Source organism: Chenopodium album, chromosome 12, assembly GCF_948465745.1.
Source record: "Chenopodium album chromosome 12, dcCheAlbu1.1, whole genome shotgun sequence".
Taxonomy (NCBI): domain Eukaryota; kingdom Viridiplantae; phylum Streptophyta; class Magnoliopsida; order Caryophyllales; family Amaranthaceae; genus Chenopodium; species Chenopodium album.
Genome location: NC_137845.1, coordinates 60,363 through 79,377, shown reverse-complemented (window position 1 = coordinate 79,377; position 19,015 = coordinate 60,363). Strand labels below are relative to the sequence as shown.

The 19,015-nt window shown below is 33.1% G+C and overlaps 2 protein-coding genes across 2 annotated transcripts; both read left to right on the top strand.

The window, feature by feature from the left end:
• The first annotated feature begins 229 nt into the window (after positions 1-229).
• On the top strand, positions 230-9,477 carry LOC145572720 (fructan 6-exohydrolase-like). The gene is made up of 7 exons (XM_081631693.1): positions 230-380; positions 548-556; positions 864-1,723; positions 1,833-1,991; positions 2,141-2,388; positions 2,747-2,837; positions 9,199-9,477. Exons 1-7 carry the CDS (start codon positions 230-232, stop codon positions 9,439-9,441), a joined length of 1,761 nt encoding a protein of 586 aa, XP_081487819.1. The 3' UTR covers positions 9,442-9,477.
• A 992-nt stretch (positions 9,478-10,469) lies between these two features.
• On the top strand, positions 10,470-13,876 carry LOC145571436 (fructan 6-exohydrolase-like). Its single transcript, XM_081630470.1, has 7 exons — positions 10,470-10,643; positions 10,815-10,823; positions 11,541-12,409; positions 12,505-12,663; positions 12,964-13,202; positions 13,384-13,474; positions 13,573-13,876. The coding sequence occupies exons 1-7, from the start codon at positions 10,571-10,573 to the stop codon at positions 13,801-13,803; spliced, it is 1,671 nt and encodes a 556-aa protein (XP_081486596.1). The 5' UTR covers positions 10,470-10,570; the 3' UTR covers positions 13,804-13,876.
• The last annotated feature ends 5,139 nt before the right edge of the window (positions 13,877-19,015 follow it).

Genomic DNA, 19,015 nt, shown 5'->3' with positions numbered 1-19,015 from the left:
TGACACAATTTAATTTTTTATTCCTCTCTTTTCTCTCCTTACATCCTCTCCACTTCCCTCTAATTATTAAGTTGACCCAGCATGAAAGTCGTGCATAATTTTTTTTTTTTTTTTTTTTTTCCCTTTTAGAATAGTACAAATTGGAGTATACATAAAAGCAACCCAAGAACGCAACACCTTAATTTCCATCTAATCTAAGTCAATTTCTCTTAATCATTATTTGTCATTAATGGCTATTCCGATTAACAACAATGACAACAAACGGTTGACCAACTTAGCAGAAGATAATCAAGCGGATTATAATGTTGATGCTCAGTTTAATCACGATGATCCATTTAGGACTGCTTTTCACTTTCAACCAACACGATATTGGATGAACGGTACGTATTATTATTTCTCTTATTATTAGCATAATTATTCTATTTAATGAGCTATCTAATTTGTGTTAATTAATTGCATGGTAATGCCCTTAATGGATGTGATTGGGTTGTTCGTTGCTGAAATTGGTGCTGAATGTTGGATTGGTTTTTGGGTTGACTTTGTGCAGATCCAAATGGTTAGTTTTCACTTTACCTCTCTAGCTTCATCTCTTTTTGTTTTATACTCCGTATTAGTTTCTTTTAATATCATGCAATTACATATTACGGAGTACTATCATTTTACTGCGTATGTGATACGAAGTATATATATATATCAATATATGTCAAACAAGTTGGTTAGGTCGATTGGTTAGGTTTGAGTCATTTACGGATTAAATCATTATATTGTAGTTTGAGACGATTGTACACAGTAAATTTTTTTCAATTATTATAAATTGTTATAATATGCATGTTTTAGCTTACTCTTTTGTTTACATGTTATAGGACCCATGATTTACAAAGGAATATATCACTTCTTTTACCAATATAATCCTGAAGGTACATTTTGGAAACCAGAATTAGTTTGGGGACACTCTACATCTACTGATCTAATCAACTGGACAACACAACCAAATGCCCTTATTCCATCTGAGCCATACGATATCCGGGGATGTTGGTCGGGTTCCGTTACCATACTCCCCGGAGATAAACCGGCCATCCTATACACCAGTATCGACAGTCAACATTACCAAGTTCAAAACCTAGCCTTACCCAAAGATTTGTCTGACCCTTACCTTAAGGAGTGGGTTAAGGTGCCTCAAAATCCAATAATAGTTGGCACACCCAACGTTGATCCCTTTAATCTTAGAGATCCAACCACTGCTTGGCTATTACCTGACGGTAAGTGGCGAACCATTATCGGTACGCAACAAGGGAGGAACGGATCAGCAGCTCTTTACACAAGTGAGGACTTTGTAACTTGGAGCATCGTCGATCATCCTTTACGTTCAGTTGTAGATTCCGGAATGTGGGAATGTCCTGATTTTTTCCCGGTCTATGTTGGAAAGTCAATAGGTGCTGATACATCTGTTATTGGTGACGACGTTAAACATGTTCTTAAGGTAAGTTTGGTTGACGGTCAAAAAGAACTCTACACTATTGGAAGGTACGACATTGTTAACGACGTCTATATACCAGATGAAGGATCTATTGAAAGTGTTTCGGGTTTGATGTGTGATTATGGTAGATTTTTTGCTGCAAAGACATTCTTTGATAGTATGAATAATCGAAGAATATTATTCGGGTGGGTTAATGAATACTCAACCACAGAAGATAACATTAAAAGGGAATGGGCTGGACTACAGGTATATATATTATATAATCACGATCACCCTACAAACCTTTTATTTGTCCTTCAATATCTAGCTTTTTTTTCAACATATTGATTATATATATCTTGTTCTTGTACTCAAGGGAATCCCAAGAACAATTTTGCTCGATGAATCTGGCAAACAATTGGTGCAATGGCCAGTCGCGGAAGTTGAAACACTACGACATGGTCAAGTAGACTTACCTTCTCAAGTAATTAGAGGAGGAGTCATCATTGAAATAACAGGAATCACTAGCTCTCAGGTTAATATATGCATTTTCCTACAATTATGGTTTGATGCATCACAAATATTTTTAGTCTTTTGTTTGAAATAATTTATTTATTTGTCTTTTGATCATTTTAATATACGAATTACTAATGGTGATCAATCCCTTGGTTATTATTGTTAAAGGCGGATGTGGAAGTTTCATTCAAAATACCAGAATTGAAGGATGCTGAAGAAATGGACCCAACATGGACCAACCCAGAGACATTATGCCACGAAAAGGGAGTATCTGTTGAAGGACGAATTGGGCCATTTGGGCTGCTAACACTTGCTTCTACTGGCTTAGAAGAATACACTGCAGTTTTCTTCAGAGTTTTCAAGGACCCAAATACCCCAAACAAATATGTGGTCTTAATGTGCAATGACAAAAGCAGGTTACCCACCAAGTTTTTTTTGTGTATTTTAAGTGTTCTATTTTAATCGTCATATTTGCTGACATAAAATTTTGATCAATAATATTTTCACGTTAAAACGATTCAAACAAGCATAAACATTGGGGAAAAAAAATGGTGTATGTGAATACTTTAACTTTGTTTGTACTTTGTAAAAGTTTAGTTTCCTCACTAATAAATAATAATAATATATAAAAAATAAAAAAATAAAACATAAAAGGTTAATTGAAAGATAGAAACATTAGTAAACTTAATCAATTCTAAGCTTGTGTTAGCAAATTAGCATTAATCATTAATTTCTATATGCTTTATAATTATACCTTTGTTTTTCTGGTTACAGGTCTTCTCTAAATCCAAATACCGATAAACCCAGTTATGGAATGTTTATGGATGTGGATCCTACCAAAGATGAGCTATCCTTAAGGACTTTGGTAAGTTCAAATAAAGTTCTTATAAATAATAGTGTTAACACGTCACACCTTCCTTTTACAACTGGGTGCATGTAGAATTATGTGCAATAAAGTTTGACTTTTTACTCATTTGGTGATTTTTGTTTTTTTTTTAATTATTTTAAAATGAGTAATAATTATCAAGTGAGCAGTCAATTATTTTTTATGCACGTAATTCTAGGTGCACTCGCCTCGGATGGAAGATTGAATACGTATTAACACAATTACAAAAATTTGTAAGAGTTTGACATTATTAATTCTATTTATTAATTTATTTTATGGGACAGATTGATCACTCCATAGTGGAGAGCTTTGGTGCTAAAGGGAAGAGTTGCATAACTGCAAGAGTTTATCCCACACTAGCAATTAATGACAAAGCAAAGTTATATTTGTTCAACTATGGAACCGAAGATGTTTATATTACTAAATTGAGTGCTTGGAGTATGAGGAGGGCTGAAGTTAATCTTCCAATTGATAATAACAAGGAAAACTAATTAATGATTTGTGATTACTCATAATTTCAATTCTTTTATTTTATATTCAACTTGTTTGATAATTTGGAAGAATATGTGAATTCTATTTCCCTACAAGATAGTGGCCGATGCCATGCTATCTATTTATCCTTTTATTGTATTTTGTAAGGGACAGTGGCAGATTCAGGATTTTCGAACTAGTGAGTCACCATCAATAATTGATTACTTGTTTCAATACAAAAATTATATATAAAAAAATATATATATATTTCACCAAAATAATTTCAATCCAAAAATAGGACATATAAATCAATACTACAATAGTACTTAACAATTCAATCTTACAAGTCAAAAGTACATATTCCAAATAAATAACATGTTACAAACAAATGGTACTATAAAATTATTATATTAAATTAACTTTATGATTTTTTACTTAATTGATAAGATTTGTGGGAAAATATTAATATTGGTTGCACAAATATAGTATAAATAGAAACAAGAATTATTAAAAAATTATAAAAAAAAAAAAAATAGTGAGATAACTTAAGAGACCAGATATTAAATATAACGGGTCTCTTTAATGAAAAATGAATCCAGCGCAAAAAAAAGTCAAATATACAACCCATTATCTAAATAACGGGTCTCTTTGATATTTTTAAAAAACTGACACAGTGCTAAACACAGGTAGGGTATGTAACAATAGTAGCATCAAAGAGATTTCCTATCTATAATAGGAGGTCTTTTTGATATTTTTTTGAAAAAAAGAATTATTTTATATATATATATATATATATATTTTTTTTTTTTTCTGGTGAGTCACGTGCACCACCATACACATGAATAGATCCGCCCTTGATAAGGGGGTTATATGGTTTTACTTTACTTTAAAGTAAGGGTTTTACATGCAACTAAATTTATTTTCGATCTATTAATTTAAATATAATAATATTGGGTTATTTTAACTTATTAATAAATTCTCTATGTATTATTCTCTTCGTATGTTGGAATAGTATACAAGTTTAAGAGACAGTACACTAATTGAGAAGTTTTTGGCTTCTCATCAAATTCTCTATGTAGTACGCTGTGGTGGATCTTCTAAGGGGCAAGGCTGGGCTAGGCCCCCCTTAGATTTTGATCCAAAGTTTATTATTTACTTGCATTTCTAAGGGCGTGTTCGGCACTAGCTTTTGGGTAGCTTTTAGGTAGCTTTTAGTGGTTTGACTTATTCAAACCACTACATAGAAAAAATTATGAGTGTTTGGGAATGTAGTGGTGGGGGTAGAGTTTAGTGGTTGAAGTAGCTTTTGTGAAAAGTTAACATTATTAACTTTTGTGAAAAGCTAGGTAGCTGTTGAATTTTCTTCTATATTTTTTAGAATTTTACAGTTCACAGCTAGTTTACCAAACACTCATACTAAATTATTTATTTTCACAGCTAACAGCTAGTTGACAGCTAACAGCTTCATATACAGCTAACAGCCACCAGCACGGCTAACAGCTACCTCTACAGCTATATTTTGCCGAACACGCCCTAAATATTTAATGGCATTTTTCTTCTTAGTTTACTTATTTGCAATGTAATTATATCGTTAATTTTTTTAGTTATACTTTAACGTATACACCGTATCTAAGTCATGCTAAATATAATGTTTTCATACAAGTCAAAATCTGAATTTGATTATTTTTTGTCGGTTGACGGGTCGCTTTATAACACTTATCCAACATGTTATGATATATATTAGTAAAAACAACATGTCATGGTAATACATGAATAGTGTAAAATCGTACAGAGTAGATGGTTAAGGATTAATTGAAATTTAATTCGATCGGCCTTAAGGATTTATGTTTTCGTCGTGTGCAATTACTAGATATATAAATGGATCAAATTATGGAGATAATTAAGTTCGTACATTTGGGTCGTCGTTATATCATAACTAGAGATACTAACGATCTTTGGGCTAGTAAAATAGGCCAAAACCCAATTGGACGGATCCTATAAGGTCACACAAAGGGCCTAAATCGAGTACGAGAGGACGAGGCCCAAGATGGGCCTCATCTCCTATTATGGCCGTCCATGTAGAGGGTTTAGAGAGGTTTCGGGCTTCCTAACCTAGTCTAATTATAATATGATTATAAGTAGACTAGATGCCTAGGTTATTAGACAGAACAGTTTTACTATTAAGTTGAAACCCTAATTAGCAAACACGAAACCAGCTTCTCTCAAACTCCTCTTTCTCTCACGGCTCTCTCCTCCCCTCGGCGCCGATTGTGGTGGTTCGTGGTGGTCAGTTCAGTCCATAAAAGGTGGTGATCGCGATTTTCCTCTTTTACTCGACCAATCTAGTATTGGTGGACGGCTCGTTCGAATCCCGTAGACTAAGTAGAGGAGCAACGCTTGGGGCTCTATTCTCTCCCTGATTTTCCTGTCGAATTGCTACGTGGAATTCACGCTTCAAAGGTATGATTATGTGTCTTGTGTGTTATGCATGCGATCTTGGGATTAGGTGTTTGTGAATATGGTTCATGTTTTTCCGCTTTATAGTACCTATAAGCTCCTACACAGCCCCCCAAAAGCAAGTTGTCAAGATCCGCCACTGATAGTACGTAAGTAGGTTTTAAGTGATTGAATTTATGGAATTATGGTTGAATATAGCTTCTTGCCTTCTCATAAAATTTGACTTACAAATCTCTAAAATTACTTATTAGTTATTACTATATTCTTCAATTTACAAAAGGGCCGGTCAAATTTGTATCATGATCACTCCGTATATAATTTTGATGTGCATTTTATCAGATCATGTGGCTAATGAAGTCAGTGTTAACAATTTAGAAAATAAATAACTTTCAACAATATCCATAAAGCAATTAAGGTAAAGATGATACAAAAGAAAAGAATATTACGGAGCACTTTCACTTCTAAGGCAAAAATAGATTGATATATTCTAGTTCTTATTTTAAACTCGAAGTTCAATGGGGCTGGAGATTTTTTTAAGGATTTGCAAAGGACAAATGATGTACACAAAGTTTGATCAGAGTAATATTTTGGATACCAACTCTCACACATAAAACTTTTTTTTTTTTAATTTTTTTGACAAACTTAGGAGTTTAATGTTTACACTATTGTACGATCACAACTGCAACCTACCAAAAGCTCTCTCCGATCTAAACAAGATGATTAAAAATTAATCAACAAGTATAATTTTTTTAATCTAAGTATAGGAGTTAGTTAATATTATTCTTTTTTTGGGTGCATCAGAATGGTTAATTTATAATAATGCAATATAATCAAGTCATATTATAAGTTCCAAAATCATTGACATACAAACTAATTGGTGCATTTGAACATACCATACAGTTTATCTGTTCAATACAAAAAAAGTAAACGCAACACCTACCTACTCTTTGAAGTTCAATCTAATCCAAATCAACATTATTGAATCTCTCTCAGCAATAATGGTCATTCCCATCAATGGGGGTTGGTTAGTGTTGAGTATTGCTCTTATGCTATCAAGCCATGGAATGATCATCACAGCTCAACATCAAGAGGTCCAAATTTCATGATTATATTTTAGGAAATTTTGTGAAAAAATACCTATTATAGTCCAGAATTTGCGAGAAACTACCTATTAACAAAAATGTTGTAATTGACTACCTAATTTTTGAAAAATGTTGTAATTTACTGCCTTAGGCCGGAATATGAAGTTATACCAAGATTCTCCGGTGTTGACTTGGTCATGTGACCATCACGTGACACTTAATGACCCCTTTCTTTCCCAAATCAACATGACCACCTAAGGTAGTAACTTACAACAAAGACCTTGTATATATAAAGCATATAATTACCACCTAATCCACTATATACATACCTAATCTCTGTCCCAAGCTCTTTTTCATGCCAATTGAGTGCACTAATTAGAAGAAGCTAATCAATTTTCTTTATTTTATTATTATTATTATTATTATTATTATTATATTGTTGAAGGCGGATGTAGAAATTTCATTCAAAGTACCAGATTTAACTTACGTTGAGGAATTAGACCAAACATGGACCAACCCACAGATATTGTGCAGCTGAAAGGGTATATCCATTGAAGGAAGACTTGGGCCTTTTGGGCTGCTAACACTTGCTTCTACGGGCTTAGAAGAATACACTGCGATCTTCTTCAGAATTTTCAAAGGCCCAAATAAATATGTTGTCTTAATGTGCATCGATCCAAGCAGGTTAGTATTTTAGGTCCTTTGAAGCACTAGGTAATACTACTCTTTCCATGCGAAAAAAAATAAAAATAAAAATAAAAAAGTCACTACATATATTATTGATTTTACAGGTCTACTTTGAACCCAACAACCGACAAACTAAGTTTCGGGACGTTTGTGGATGTGGATCCTATTAATGAAGATTTGTCTTTAAGGACTTTTTTTTTTGAAATGAGGATGCATTAATTAAACAATAAGAGTATTACAAGCCAGATTCGCTGGGACATCACCAGGCAAATTGTTCAGGGAGAAATTAGTACAAAAGTTAAGGTCTTTCTCATAAGAAACATTACAAACAGCAGCAGGTGGTTGCATCAAAATACAAATTTCATTCATGCGAATCAGGTTGGCTCTTGCATCCTTAGCTAGCACATCTGCTACGTCATTGCTGCTCCTTTCCTCAAAGAGCATATCCAGAAGGAGCTCCGTTCTGAGGTCCCTGCAATTAGTGAGTAATGTAGTAGCATTAGAGGTGCAATCGGGGGAATTAATTTCCACAACAGCCCTCTTCGCATCAGAACAGATCAGAACATTCATCCAGCCTCTATTTTTTACTAGATTTAAAGCTAACTTAATAGCTTTCAATTCTGCATCGTGGCTTGAAGGAAGGTAACTCTTCCAGACAAGACCCTCAATCCATTCACCTGAGCTGGCTCGACACACCACTGCACATCCTGCCTCTTTAGAGGAATGAATGAAGGATGCATCACAGTTGATTTTGTAGTAATTTGGGGGGGGGAGGAGACCAGTGAGAGAGGATGGGCTCTTGGCTTTCGTTATTGCACTCCAAGGAGAAGTAGAATTCCGAAGCAGCCCAAGTACACTGATTGATTGCTATAGAGAGGGGGGTGTTTGAGTTAGAAAGAGACCAAGCATTACGCCTTAACCAAATGGACCAAATTGCAAAGCAGAATAAGGTGTTCCATGGGATGGACCAAGTGGTAAGGACAGAGGACTTAAGGTTGCAAGCAAGCCAGCTAGTCCAGTCCAAGTTATCAGGTATGGAAGTCGGGTAAGCAAGGGAATCCCAGAATTCCTTTGCTCTGACACAAGGAATAAAAATATGAGAGCTAGTCTCATCATGATTAGGACAGAAAGAGCATTTGGGAGAGGCAGAGGACATTCTTTGGTTAAGGTTTTTTTTGTGAGCAATGCGATCCCAAGCTAACAACCATAGGAAGGATCTTATTTTGGGAAGAGTCTTTGCTTTCTAGATTAAACTCCAATCAATTGGAGGAGAGGTAAAATTCCCATTGTCTTGGATGAACAGCTTGGCTTTTTTTGAGTCAAATTTCCCTTTATAGGACCAGATTGAAAAATGGGAGTCACTGGGAGAGGAGAAAAAAACAGATTGGATCAGATCAAAGAGATGGGAAGAGATTTGGAAGGACAGGAGATGTTCTGTTTGAATTTTTGAGGAGTGGGAGATTGCATATAGGGGAAGAGACATAGCATGTAGATTAATTGGGCCGATTAAATTTGACTCAAAAAAAGCCACATGTCTTTAAGGACTTTGGTGAGCTTGAACTAGCCTTTAGAAATTAATTTTTATTTACACTTTTAATTATTTTGTAAAACAATAAGTGAATTTTTCCCCTAATATTTGGCAGATTGATCATTCTATTGTGGAGAGCTTTGGGGCCAATGGAAAAAGTTGCATCACAACAAGAGTTTATCCCACATTGGCAATTAATGACAAAACAAAGTTGTATGCCTTCAATTATGGAACAGTGAATATTAATATTACTAAATTAAATGCTTGGAGTATGAAGATGGCCCAAATCAATCTCTCCAAGAACATGGAATATCACAATGAGGAGCATAAAGATGATTATGAATTTTATGATAGATGATAGCTTCATTTTGTTTTATGATTCTTATTCCTATAGTGGAGGAGCAATTGTTAGGTAATTTTTATTTTAAGTTTTTAAAAAGTTTCTTATTAAATCTGTCTTGTGTTCATAGATTTGAAATTTGGAATTGGATAAGCGTAATTTTATTTTTATTTTTTAATATTATACATGTGATATATAATCCAATCAAGACTACACAAACTTGAAGTGTCACAATTGTACTCGAACCTAAAAAAATGTCAAGCAAAAAGAAAAGTATTACGGGTTACACGATGACTTGGGGGGGGGGGGGGGGGGAGTATATGCATAATAAAGGATTAATGGTTAACAGTATTGTACTCGTATATCCTTTAACATTCAAAAATCCACAAATCATGCCAATTGTTACGGTGGATTGACAACAAATAAGGTTTTCTAGAAGAAATAAAACAAATATTGAAGGGATGTTATCTTGGTTATGCAAATTCTAATCAAAACTATTGAGTTCACTATTAGTAATTAAAATCACATACAATTAATCAAAATATTTCAAAATGGCCAAATGAATCCTGTTTTACTGATACAAGTATACAACCCAATGTATGTATACGTATACGTATATTAAACACAATAGACCCAAGTTGTCTTAGAAAAACCAATCTTAAAAAAATTAAACAGGTAAGATAATGAAACTTTACAAAGATCCATCTTGCGGAGCACGATGGATGTTTATTAGAATGTACAACTAAGAATTGCAGATGATATGAAAAAGACAATTGCAAAATCTTATTTTATAATCCAATAATAATATAACAAAGACTGCTTCTTTAAGTCAAAATTATTATATACTTCGTATAATTGTATATCATATGTTAAGTAAATGATTACTACTAATAACAATAGTTTAATAATATACATCCAATCCATAAATCGAACCCCAACACTTAGCTACTAGTTATTCATCAAATCTTAATCAAAAATTCTAAATCAAACTTTCTCACTAAAAATGGTTATTCCTAATCCTAACAATGGAAGTCGTTGGTTTTTGCTGAGTATTTATCTGGTGCTACTCAGCCATGGGTTGTCCACCATAGCAGAAGATCAGACGGTCCATAATAATCATGATGATATTCTTATTGTTGATGATCAGATGATTAATCGTGAAAATGATGATCCATATAGAACTGCTTTTCACTTTCAGCCACCCCAATTTTGGATGAATGGTATGCTATTTTTCTCTTTCTTATTAACTCTTAATTCTTCTCTAATGTATTCGATTAGCTATCTAATTCAAGTTTATCAACAACTAATGGTTGTGTTTTCTTTTTTGGTTGCTGGAATATTCTGGAGTTGATGCTGAAATTGGATATGATTTTGGGCTGGATTGATTGCAGATCCTAATGGTTAGTTCTTAATTACCTTTTTTTTCCCTTTTTAATTTGTTTAATATTTGGCTTAATATACACTAGTGACTAGTTTAAGGTCATAATACTCCATTGCACTTTACATTATGCATCTTGCTGTATTATTCCTGTTTTTATTGGTCAAGATGAATATAGATTAGTTTGTGCCTAATTTTAAAAAAGAATTTTTTCTTTAGTGCTAAAAAAGATCCACTGTACTTCATTGGCTTTCATAAGTGTGAACTTTATAACGGTCAATACATTACTCTGTATTATTTAATTAGATGGAAGAACCGTTTTACTAAAATGGTTACACTTTTTTTTTTTTTAAAAAAAAGGTATACTAATAATGTGACATTTAATTATGTGTTAGTATAAGCTATAACATTTAAATATCTTAAGACACTCATTAGACAAATCAAACATGATCATATATAGACTGATAAAATCTTCATGTATGAATTAATAGGCAATATACGGTAAAAAAATTTAAACTTTGGCCTTAAAGATGTAAATTATAACCATTTAAGTGAACTAGAAAGAGTAGCTGCACTAGGGCTCCCCTTGTCCCATGGAGGCTGTAGGGGAAGGGACGGGTAGAGCACAGCACGGTTGTCCAATGAGGCTTGTAAATAATGGACCTGCATAGTTCAAGGGAGGGGGTTTGTAACATTTTATTAATTACAAACCCTATTCTCTTTTGTTTATGTGTTATAGGACCCATGATTTACAACGGAATATATCACTTCTTTTACCAATACTATCCCAATGATGCTGTTTGGCACACTCAAATTGTATGGGGACATTCTACATCAACCGATTTAATCAACTGGACACCCCAACCAATTGCCCTTGTTCCATCTGAATCCTACGACATCAACGGATGTTGGTCGGGTTCTGCTACCATACTCCCCGGAAATAAGCCTGCAATCTTATACACTGGTATCGACAGTCAAAAGTACCAAGTCCAAAACATGGCCTTGCCCAAAAATTTGTCTGACCCTTACCTTAAGGAATGGGTTAAGGTACCTCAAAATCCCTTAATGGTTGGTACACCCTCTAATGACAACATCAATGCTTCTGAATTTAGAGATCCGTCTACTGCGTGGCAACTACCAGATGGTAAATGGAGAGTTATCGTTGGTACACAACATTTTAAACGCGGCTTAGCAGTTATATTTACGAGTGAGGACTTTATTACTTGGAGCAACACCGAACATCCTCTTCATTCAGCTAAAGGTACCGGGATTTGGGAGTGCCCTGATTTTTTCCCTGTTTATGTTGGAAAGTCATTAGGTGCTGATACATCTGTTATTGGTAAGGATGTCAAGCATATCTTCAAAGTAAGTTTATTTGATACTCAATATGAGTACTACACTATTGGAACGTATGACATTGATAAGGATGTCTATATCCCGGATGAGGGATCAATTGAAAGTGATCTAGGTTTGAGGTATGATTATGGTAAATTTTACGTGTCAAAGTCCTTCTTTGACGATGTAACTAATCGTAGAATATTATGGGGGTGGGTTAATGAATCTTCAACCCAAACAGATGACATCGAAAAGGGTTGGTCCGGACTTCAGGTAACTAATCAACCATTACTAAGCTCCATAATTTATTTATTTTTTTCTATGTACATGTAACTAATTAGCAATGTCTTGTACTTGTGTGTATTAAGGCAATTCCAAGAACAATTGTGCTTGATAAATCTGGCAAACAATTGGTGCAATGGCCACTAACAGAAGTTGAAAGTCTACGAGAAAATTCAGTACAATTGATTTCTCAAGTAATTGGTGGAGGATCGCTCATTGAAGTATCTGGAGTCACAGCCTCTCAGGTTTCATTCTCCTTAATGGTCTTACTAATTTTTTATGCTGTGTCATACTCCGTATACGATTAAGCTTGAGACAGCTCCTTATGCATGTTAATTTATGTTTGTCGACCTCAGTCACTCCAGAACTAAACCTTTCTTGCAATTGAAATTTTATTGACAATTTTTGTTGCATTAAAACAATTTCTAAAACAACACGAGTATAGTGAATGGATTAAAAATTAAAATGAACTAATTATGGGAAACAACAGCTTTATTTATTTATTTTTTTTCTTAATAGCTTATAACATTCTTTTTTGGGTAAAGGCGGATGTGGAAGTTTCATTCAAAGTACCAAAATTAAAGAATGTTGAGGAATTGGACCCAACATGGACCAACCCACAAATATTATGCAGCAGGAAAGGAGCATACCTTGATGGAAAAGTTGGGCCATTTGGACTCCTAACACTTGCTTCGACGGGCCTTGAAGAGTACACTGCGGTCTTCTTCAGAATTTTCAAAAGCTCAAGCAAATATGTGGTCTTAATGTGCAGTGACCAAAGCAGGTTAGTAGTTTAAATGTTTAATATATATACCAAAATATAATCATGAATCATTTTTATATCAGGAATTAGACATTCTAAAATAGTAAATGCCCATATTGGATAGGAACACGGTAACAATCTAACACAAATTGTGTCTTATTTGTTGGCTGAAGTTTCAAATTTGTTCTTTTGATTTGCACAGGTCTTCTCTAAATCCAACTACTGATAAACTAAGTTTTGGAACATTTGTGGATGTTGATCCTGTCAATGATGAGCTATCTTTGAGAATTTTGGTGAGTTACAACAAACTTTTTAAAACCATATATATTCCCACATTCATTAAAATTTTACAAAAGTATAGCTAAACCTTTTTTTTAATTCTTTGGGACAGATTGATCATTCCATAGTGGAGAGTTTTGGTGCGAATGGAAAAAGTTGCATTACTGCAAGAGTTTATCCAACACTAGCAACTAACGACAACGCGAAATTGTATGTGTTCAATTATGGAACCGAAGATGTTAAGATCACTAAATTGAGTGCTTGGAGCATGAAGAAGGCTCAATTGAATCTCCCAACAATTACGGCTTCTCACACCAAAAAGGTGGATAAAGAAGAGTTGTAACAATCATAGATTTATTTGATTTCAATTTATATGATGATATTCTATAGATTTAAGGCGAGTTTTACACCACCTAAATATATTGTTTAACTTTTTAGTCTTACTCTAATTTATACTGTATGAATTATAAGTTGAGAATCTATTTGATATTGTAGATTAGTAGTCATATATACATGTTCGTCATTATAAATACAATTTTTATTTTTATGTTTGAAAACGGATTTAATTAAGTCATTACTGTTACGTCACCTTTGGTTAAAAGGTTTGGTTTGGTAATGGTTACCTTGTGTTTGGTTAGGTAATGATTTTCACCTATTTGTTAACCCTCTAAAATCCAGTGTAATAATTAACCTTACCCTCAACCCAAAAAAAAAAAAAAAAAAAAAAAAAAAAAGGTTTAAGTAATTCTTTAAACAAAACAAATAAAAAAGTAAGAGCTAATTGTTTCTATTTCCACTCTGTTTTTTGTTTCTTTTACATTCCATTTTCAATATTTATACCAACACTACTTAGGGCCTGTTCACTTCAGCTTAATTTCAGTTTAGTTCAGTTCAGTTCAGTTCAGTTCAACTCAGCTTCTAACTTCCTTCTCTCATAAAATATTCATCTCAGTTCAGTTCAGCTCAGGTTCTAACTTCCTTCACTCATAAAATATTCATTTCAGTTCAGTTCAACTCCAATTAGTTTAGTTCAGTTCAGCTCAGTTCAATAAATATGAACAGACCCTTAATAGTGTTAAAGAAGTCGAAGGATGCTTAGAGTGAAAGCATGAATTATATCGACTATCTACACTACTCATTCATATGCGTCACGAAAGAGTTTCGCTAATTGATGTAAAAGCAAACTAGTTGTTTGCAAGATATTTTCTTCTGTTTCTTTCTAACAAAGTATTTTTAGCTCCTTTATTAAACTAAAATACCACTTTTCTTTCACTTTTTAGCCAATCCAATGTATTGTTGCCACGAGCAAAGTTATAGAATGGCCCTACTTTTACTTTATTGAGTCTCTTCACGCCATATTGTTGATTGATGATTTGATACTAGGAGAAAGTTTTCTAGAATTAGAAACCTATGGACAATTAAAGAATCAAATGAGTGTTGTAATTTATGATACACATCCACTGATATTGATAATATTTATAGTTTTTATTTTAAGTTTGTATTATAATAATAACTCTAAGAGATGAGGATTACATATAAAATTTTCTATTTATTAAGAGCAATTTAAAATATATATAGTGATATAATACGGAGTATTAAAAAATGAAGTGAATACATGCTACTCCTTATGGAGTAACAATTTGGAACCTCCAAAATAATTCCATCAATGATTAACGTGGAGGGTTCCACACGGCTATCCTCTTGTTAAAAGTTAAAACTAAGCTAGAATCTGCATGATTAACTAAATTAGGCTATGTGCTTATACAAGGCAATTAATAGAAGCCTCTAGAATTTGGATATGGTAGGGCCTTATACTCGTTAATCTTTTCTTTTTTTTTTTTCTTTTTTTTTTTTTTTTTTTAAGTATGCGCATATCCAGTCACCAATGTCCAATAGTGAGTAATACTAATGGGTAGATTTGGAAGTGTACAATTAAAGTTTCTTATAATACTTCCAACATTAGTTTTCACATTATTTATATTACAACTTTTAAAAGGTTAATATCTTAAAATACGAATTGACATTTATATCACTCAAATTACTAAGATTATTATAAATCGGATGGAGTAACTATTAAATATTCTAAGGGGGTGTTTGGTATGGGCTTTTTATAGGGCTGGAAACGGAATCAGATTACCGTTTCCGTTAGAACATGTTTGGTTTATGAGTTAAGTAACAGAAATCGTTTCCTTCCTCTAACCCATTCCACCACTTTGTTTCCAGTGTAAAACTTGGGGAAACAAATCCTGTTTCTCTCCTCTATCTCTTCTCTCTCCTCTTATACGACAGATCTCCCCAAAAAAATTTCAACTTTGATCGATCGAAACCACAAATTTTGTTGAAGTTGTTAAATTTTCGTACTTCAAATTTCCAGAAATCCACAATCTCAAGGTTTGTTATATCTCACTTTTTTGTTGAAGAACCCTAGATTTGAGTTTGTGTTGAATTTATAAATTATTTTGTTTGATTGATTGTGTTTTGATTTTTCTATCTCGAAATATTGCTACTTAATTTGATTTGCGATCTATATTTTTTGTTTGTGTTTTTATCTATTTGTTGATTGCTATTTTCGATCTATGGTGTTAATTTCTAGGGTTTTCTGTCCTAATTTTTCTGTTTTATTTGAGTTTTATTTTTCTCAATTGAATCTCCTGCTTTTTGCTTCATGACATTATTGCTAACATGATATCAATTTCGATTTTATGCTTAAATTAGATGGTATATATTGCTATTATTGCATGTAATTTGTTGTTTATTTTGTGTTTTCCCCTAAATTTCGATTTTCATCTAATTAGATGGTTGATATCAATTTCGATAGCTTTGTTTTGCTAAATTAGATGGTTGATATCAATTTCGATAGCTTTGTTTTGCTAGAATTGCTAACAATCTGACCAGAAAGTCATGTAGCAAAGTAGCACTTTTATTAATGCTATGTCTTGTGTTGATATATCTCTAATGTATGATATGTTCTGTTAGTTCTATTATAATCTGCCTTGTAGTTTGTTCTGTTCAGTTCTAATATGCCTTTAAATCTGCAATTTTTTCAGATGGAGGTTAGTCAAGCTAAGGGAGAGGCAAGCAGTCAAGGAAGAGGTAAAGATAAAAGGTATTGGGCGTATGAAGAAGATACGGTTCAAATAAGATATTTGCATGAGTTGAGTTGCGATCCGTAGGGAAGGCGGTGTTTGACAATTGGGTGAAGGTATGAACTACTCTGAACAGATTATTTTGGGTCTCTTTGATAGTAAAATCTGATAGAACTTGAGATGTTCAGCAACCTTTATTTTAAAACCAGTGTCACTCAAGCAAATCTTTGTTAATTTGCTGTAGTTCAACAGATTCTCAGAAGAGTAAATAGAAATACTTGAACCAAATATGCATAGGATGATCATTCTATTAATGGAATGCTGTTAATTATTTATATAGTTGGCAATGGTCATACTGTTTGATGTTGTGAAGTAAGTTAATTTAGATATATAGGAAAAGGACATATAACTGTGGTTTTATTTTATGTTTCATTATTAATTTAGATATACCTTGAGTTGGTAAGATCAGATTATTGGACTGACAAGAGACCTAAAAATGAAAACAAAACAGAAGATTTATTATGATAATTTGCTGTACTTATACCGAAACTCAGAAATCAGAGTAATGAAAATGCTTGAACTAGATATACTTTACTGCAGCAAATGAAATCTTTATATATTAAAACCTTTATATCATCATTTGTATACTTGTCCTTGACTTCCAAAAATGGTTTGATCACTGTATGGTTGTATATTAATACCTTGTGATGATTTTTATATCATCACAAGGACAATGAAAAAGTGATGCAAAAATATACGATTAACAAGTTAACATAAATGGTTGAATTGGAGCTATAGGGGCTAAAGGGCAGCATAATATATTAGTGCCACAAACTTCATAGTTCATACATGAAGATGCAATTAGGAGGTTGGAGATAGCTTGTAAGAAAGGTGATTTTTTGAGGACAGTGGTACAAATGTACAATAGATATATTTGTAGGGCTATCAGTATGACTATATAGTACCTTTTGGCACTTGTGCCACACAATGACACTACTATACTGTCAAAACCTTCAGCCTAAAGCAAAGTTAATAAGGCCACAAAAGGCTAAAGCCTATCATGTTCTTATATTCTGTTCTGATGCATTTTTCTGTCATATATGAACTATAACTATAAGATACAAATATTTCATGTTTTAGACTTGAATTAGAACTTGATTTTTCTGGTGCATCTTGGAACATATCTGGTTTATTGCTCTTTAATTTCACTTGCTGATTTGAACTCTTTTTGAAGTATGCAGTTTATCATAAACCATTCCTGGAATGTTGGTTTTATCTCTTTGATATTTATGCTAGCAGTTATACTTTTACATGTTTTGACTTGTTGTATTCTCTTATATGGCAGACTCATAAGAAAGCTAAGGGGTTGTTTGGAGTTCCATTCATTCACTATGAAACTCTTGCGGAGATATGCGCAAAAGACAAAGCTACAGGAGATGCAAGTGAGTCGTTTGTTGATGCTATAGAAAATATGGATCAAGAGATTGATAAACAACCATTGAATGTCGAGAGTGATGAAGAAGATGTGAATTCTCATGGTGGAAGAACATAAGCTTCGCATCTTCGAAACAATATGCAATTGATCTTCTTAGGAAGAAGTAGAAAGTTTTGTCCTAAGTTGTTATTGGAGTTGATGTTTCAATAGTTTTTGAATGCTTTTTTTTTTTTTTTTTTTATTTGAGAATACTAGAATTTCATTGCTTTTGTAATTAATAATTTATGTGACTTTGCCTATATGTAGCATATGATATATTATGGTAATTGGTTCAAAAAATATATATATATATATATGTATATTATGGTAATTAGTGTTGCTCTACATTGTATAATGTATAGCAAAAGTTAGCCAAGACAACAAAAAATAAAAAGAAAGTTATTTGTTTTCAAGTTATCTATGCCAAACAAGAGGAAAGGGATTGGTTATAATTGTTTACGTTTCCTTAGTAATGTCAAACAACTAGTAAGAGTAACACTATATATTATTCTTTTCCCTCCTAATTTGTTTCCATTCCCTTAGATTTACTAATTTGCTACCAAACGCCCCCTAAGTATCAAATCCCAAACATGAGTATATCAATTGAGGATCATTCCATAGTCCTTACATACATTACATTCGTTAATACACACAATGACTACATTATTTGAAAAGAAAAAGAAATGGCAATTTCAATTTTTGTTTCTTTTGGAAAGTTTCGAGGTTTGAAATTCTCGGGATTACTATGAATTTTAAGTGCATGTTAGCAAGTGTGTACACCACAACAATTGTGATAGAGTGATAGAATGATAGATACACATGCAAGTCATGTAACAGTTTCTGCCGTACTTTCAATCACCAATGAAGATTTCACATGAATTTGGTTGTGAGGTTACTTGCACAGTCACACTTGAAAGTCTCCCCTCAAAACGACCAACTTCATCAGCATTAATTCATTCACAAGTTTCAAATAATCTAACTACATTGCAACTTTG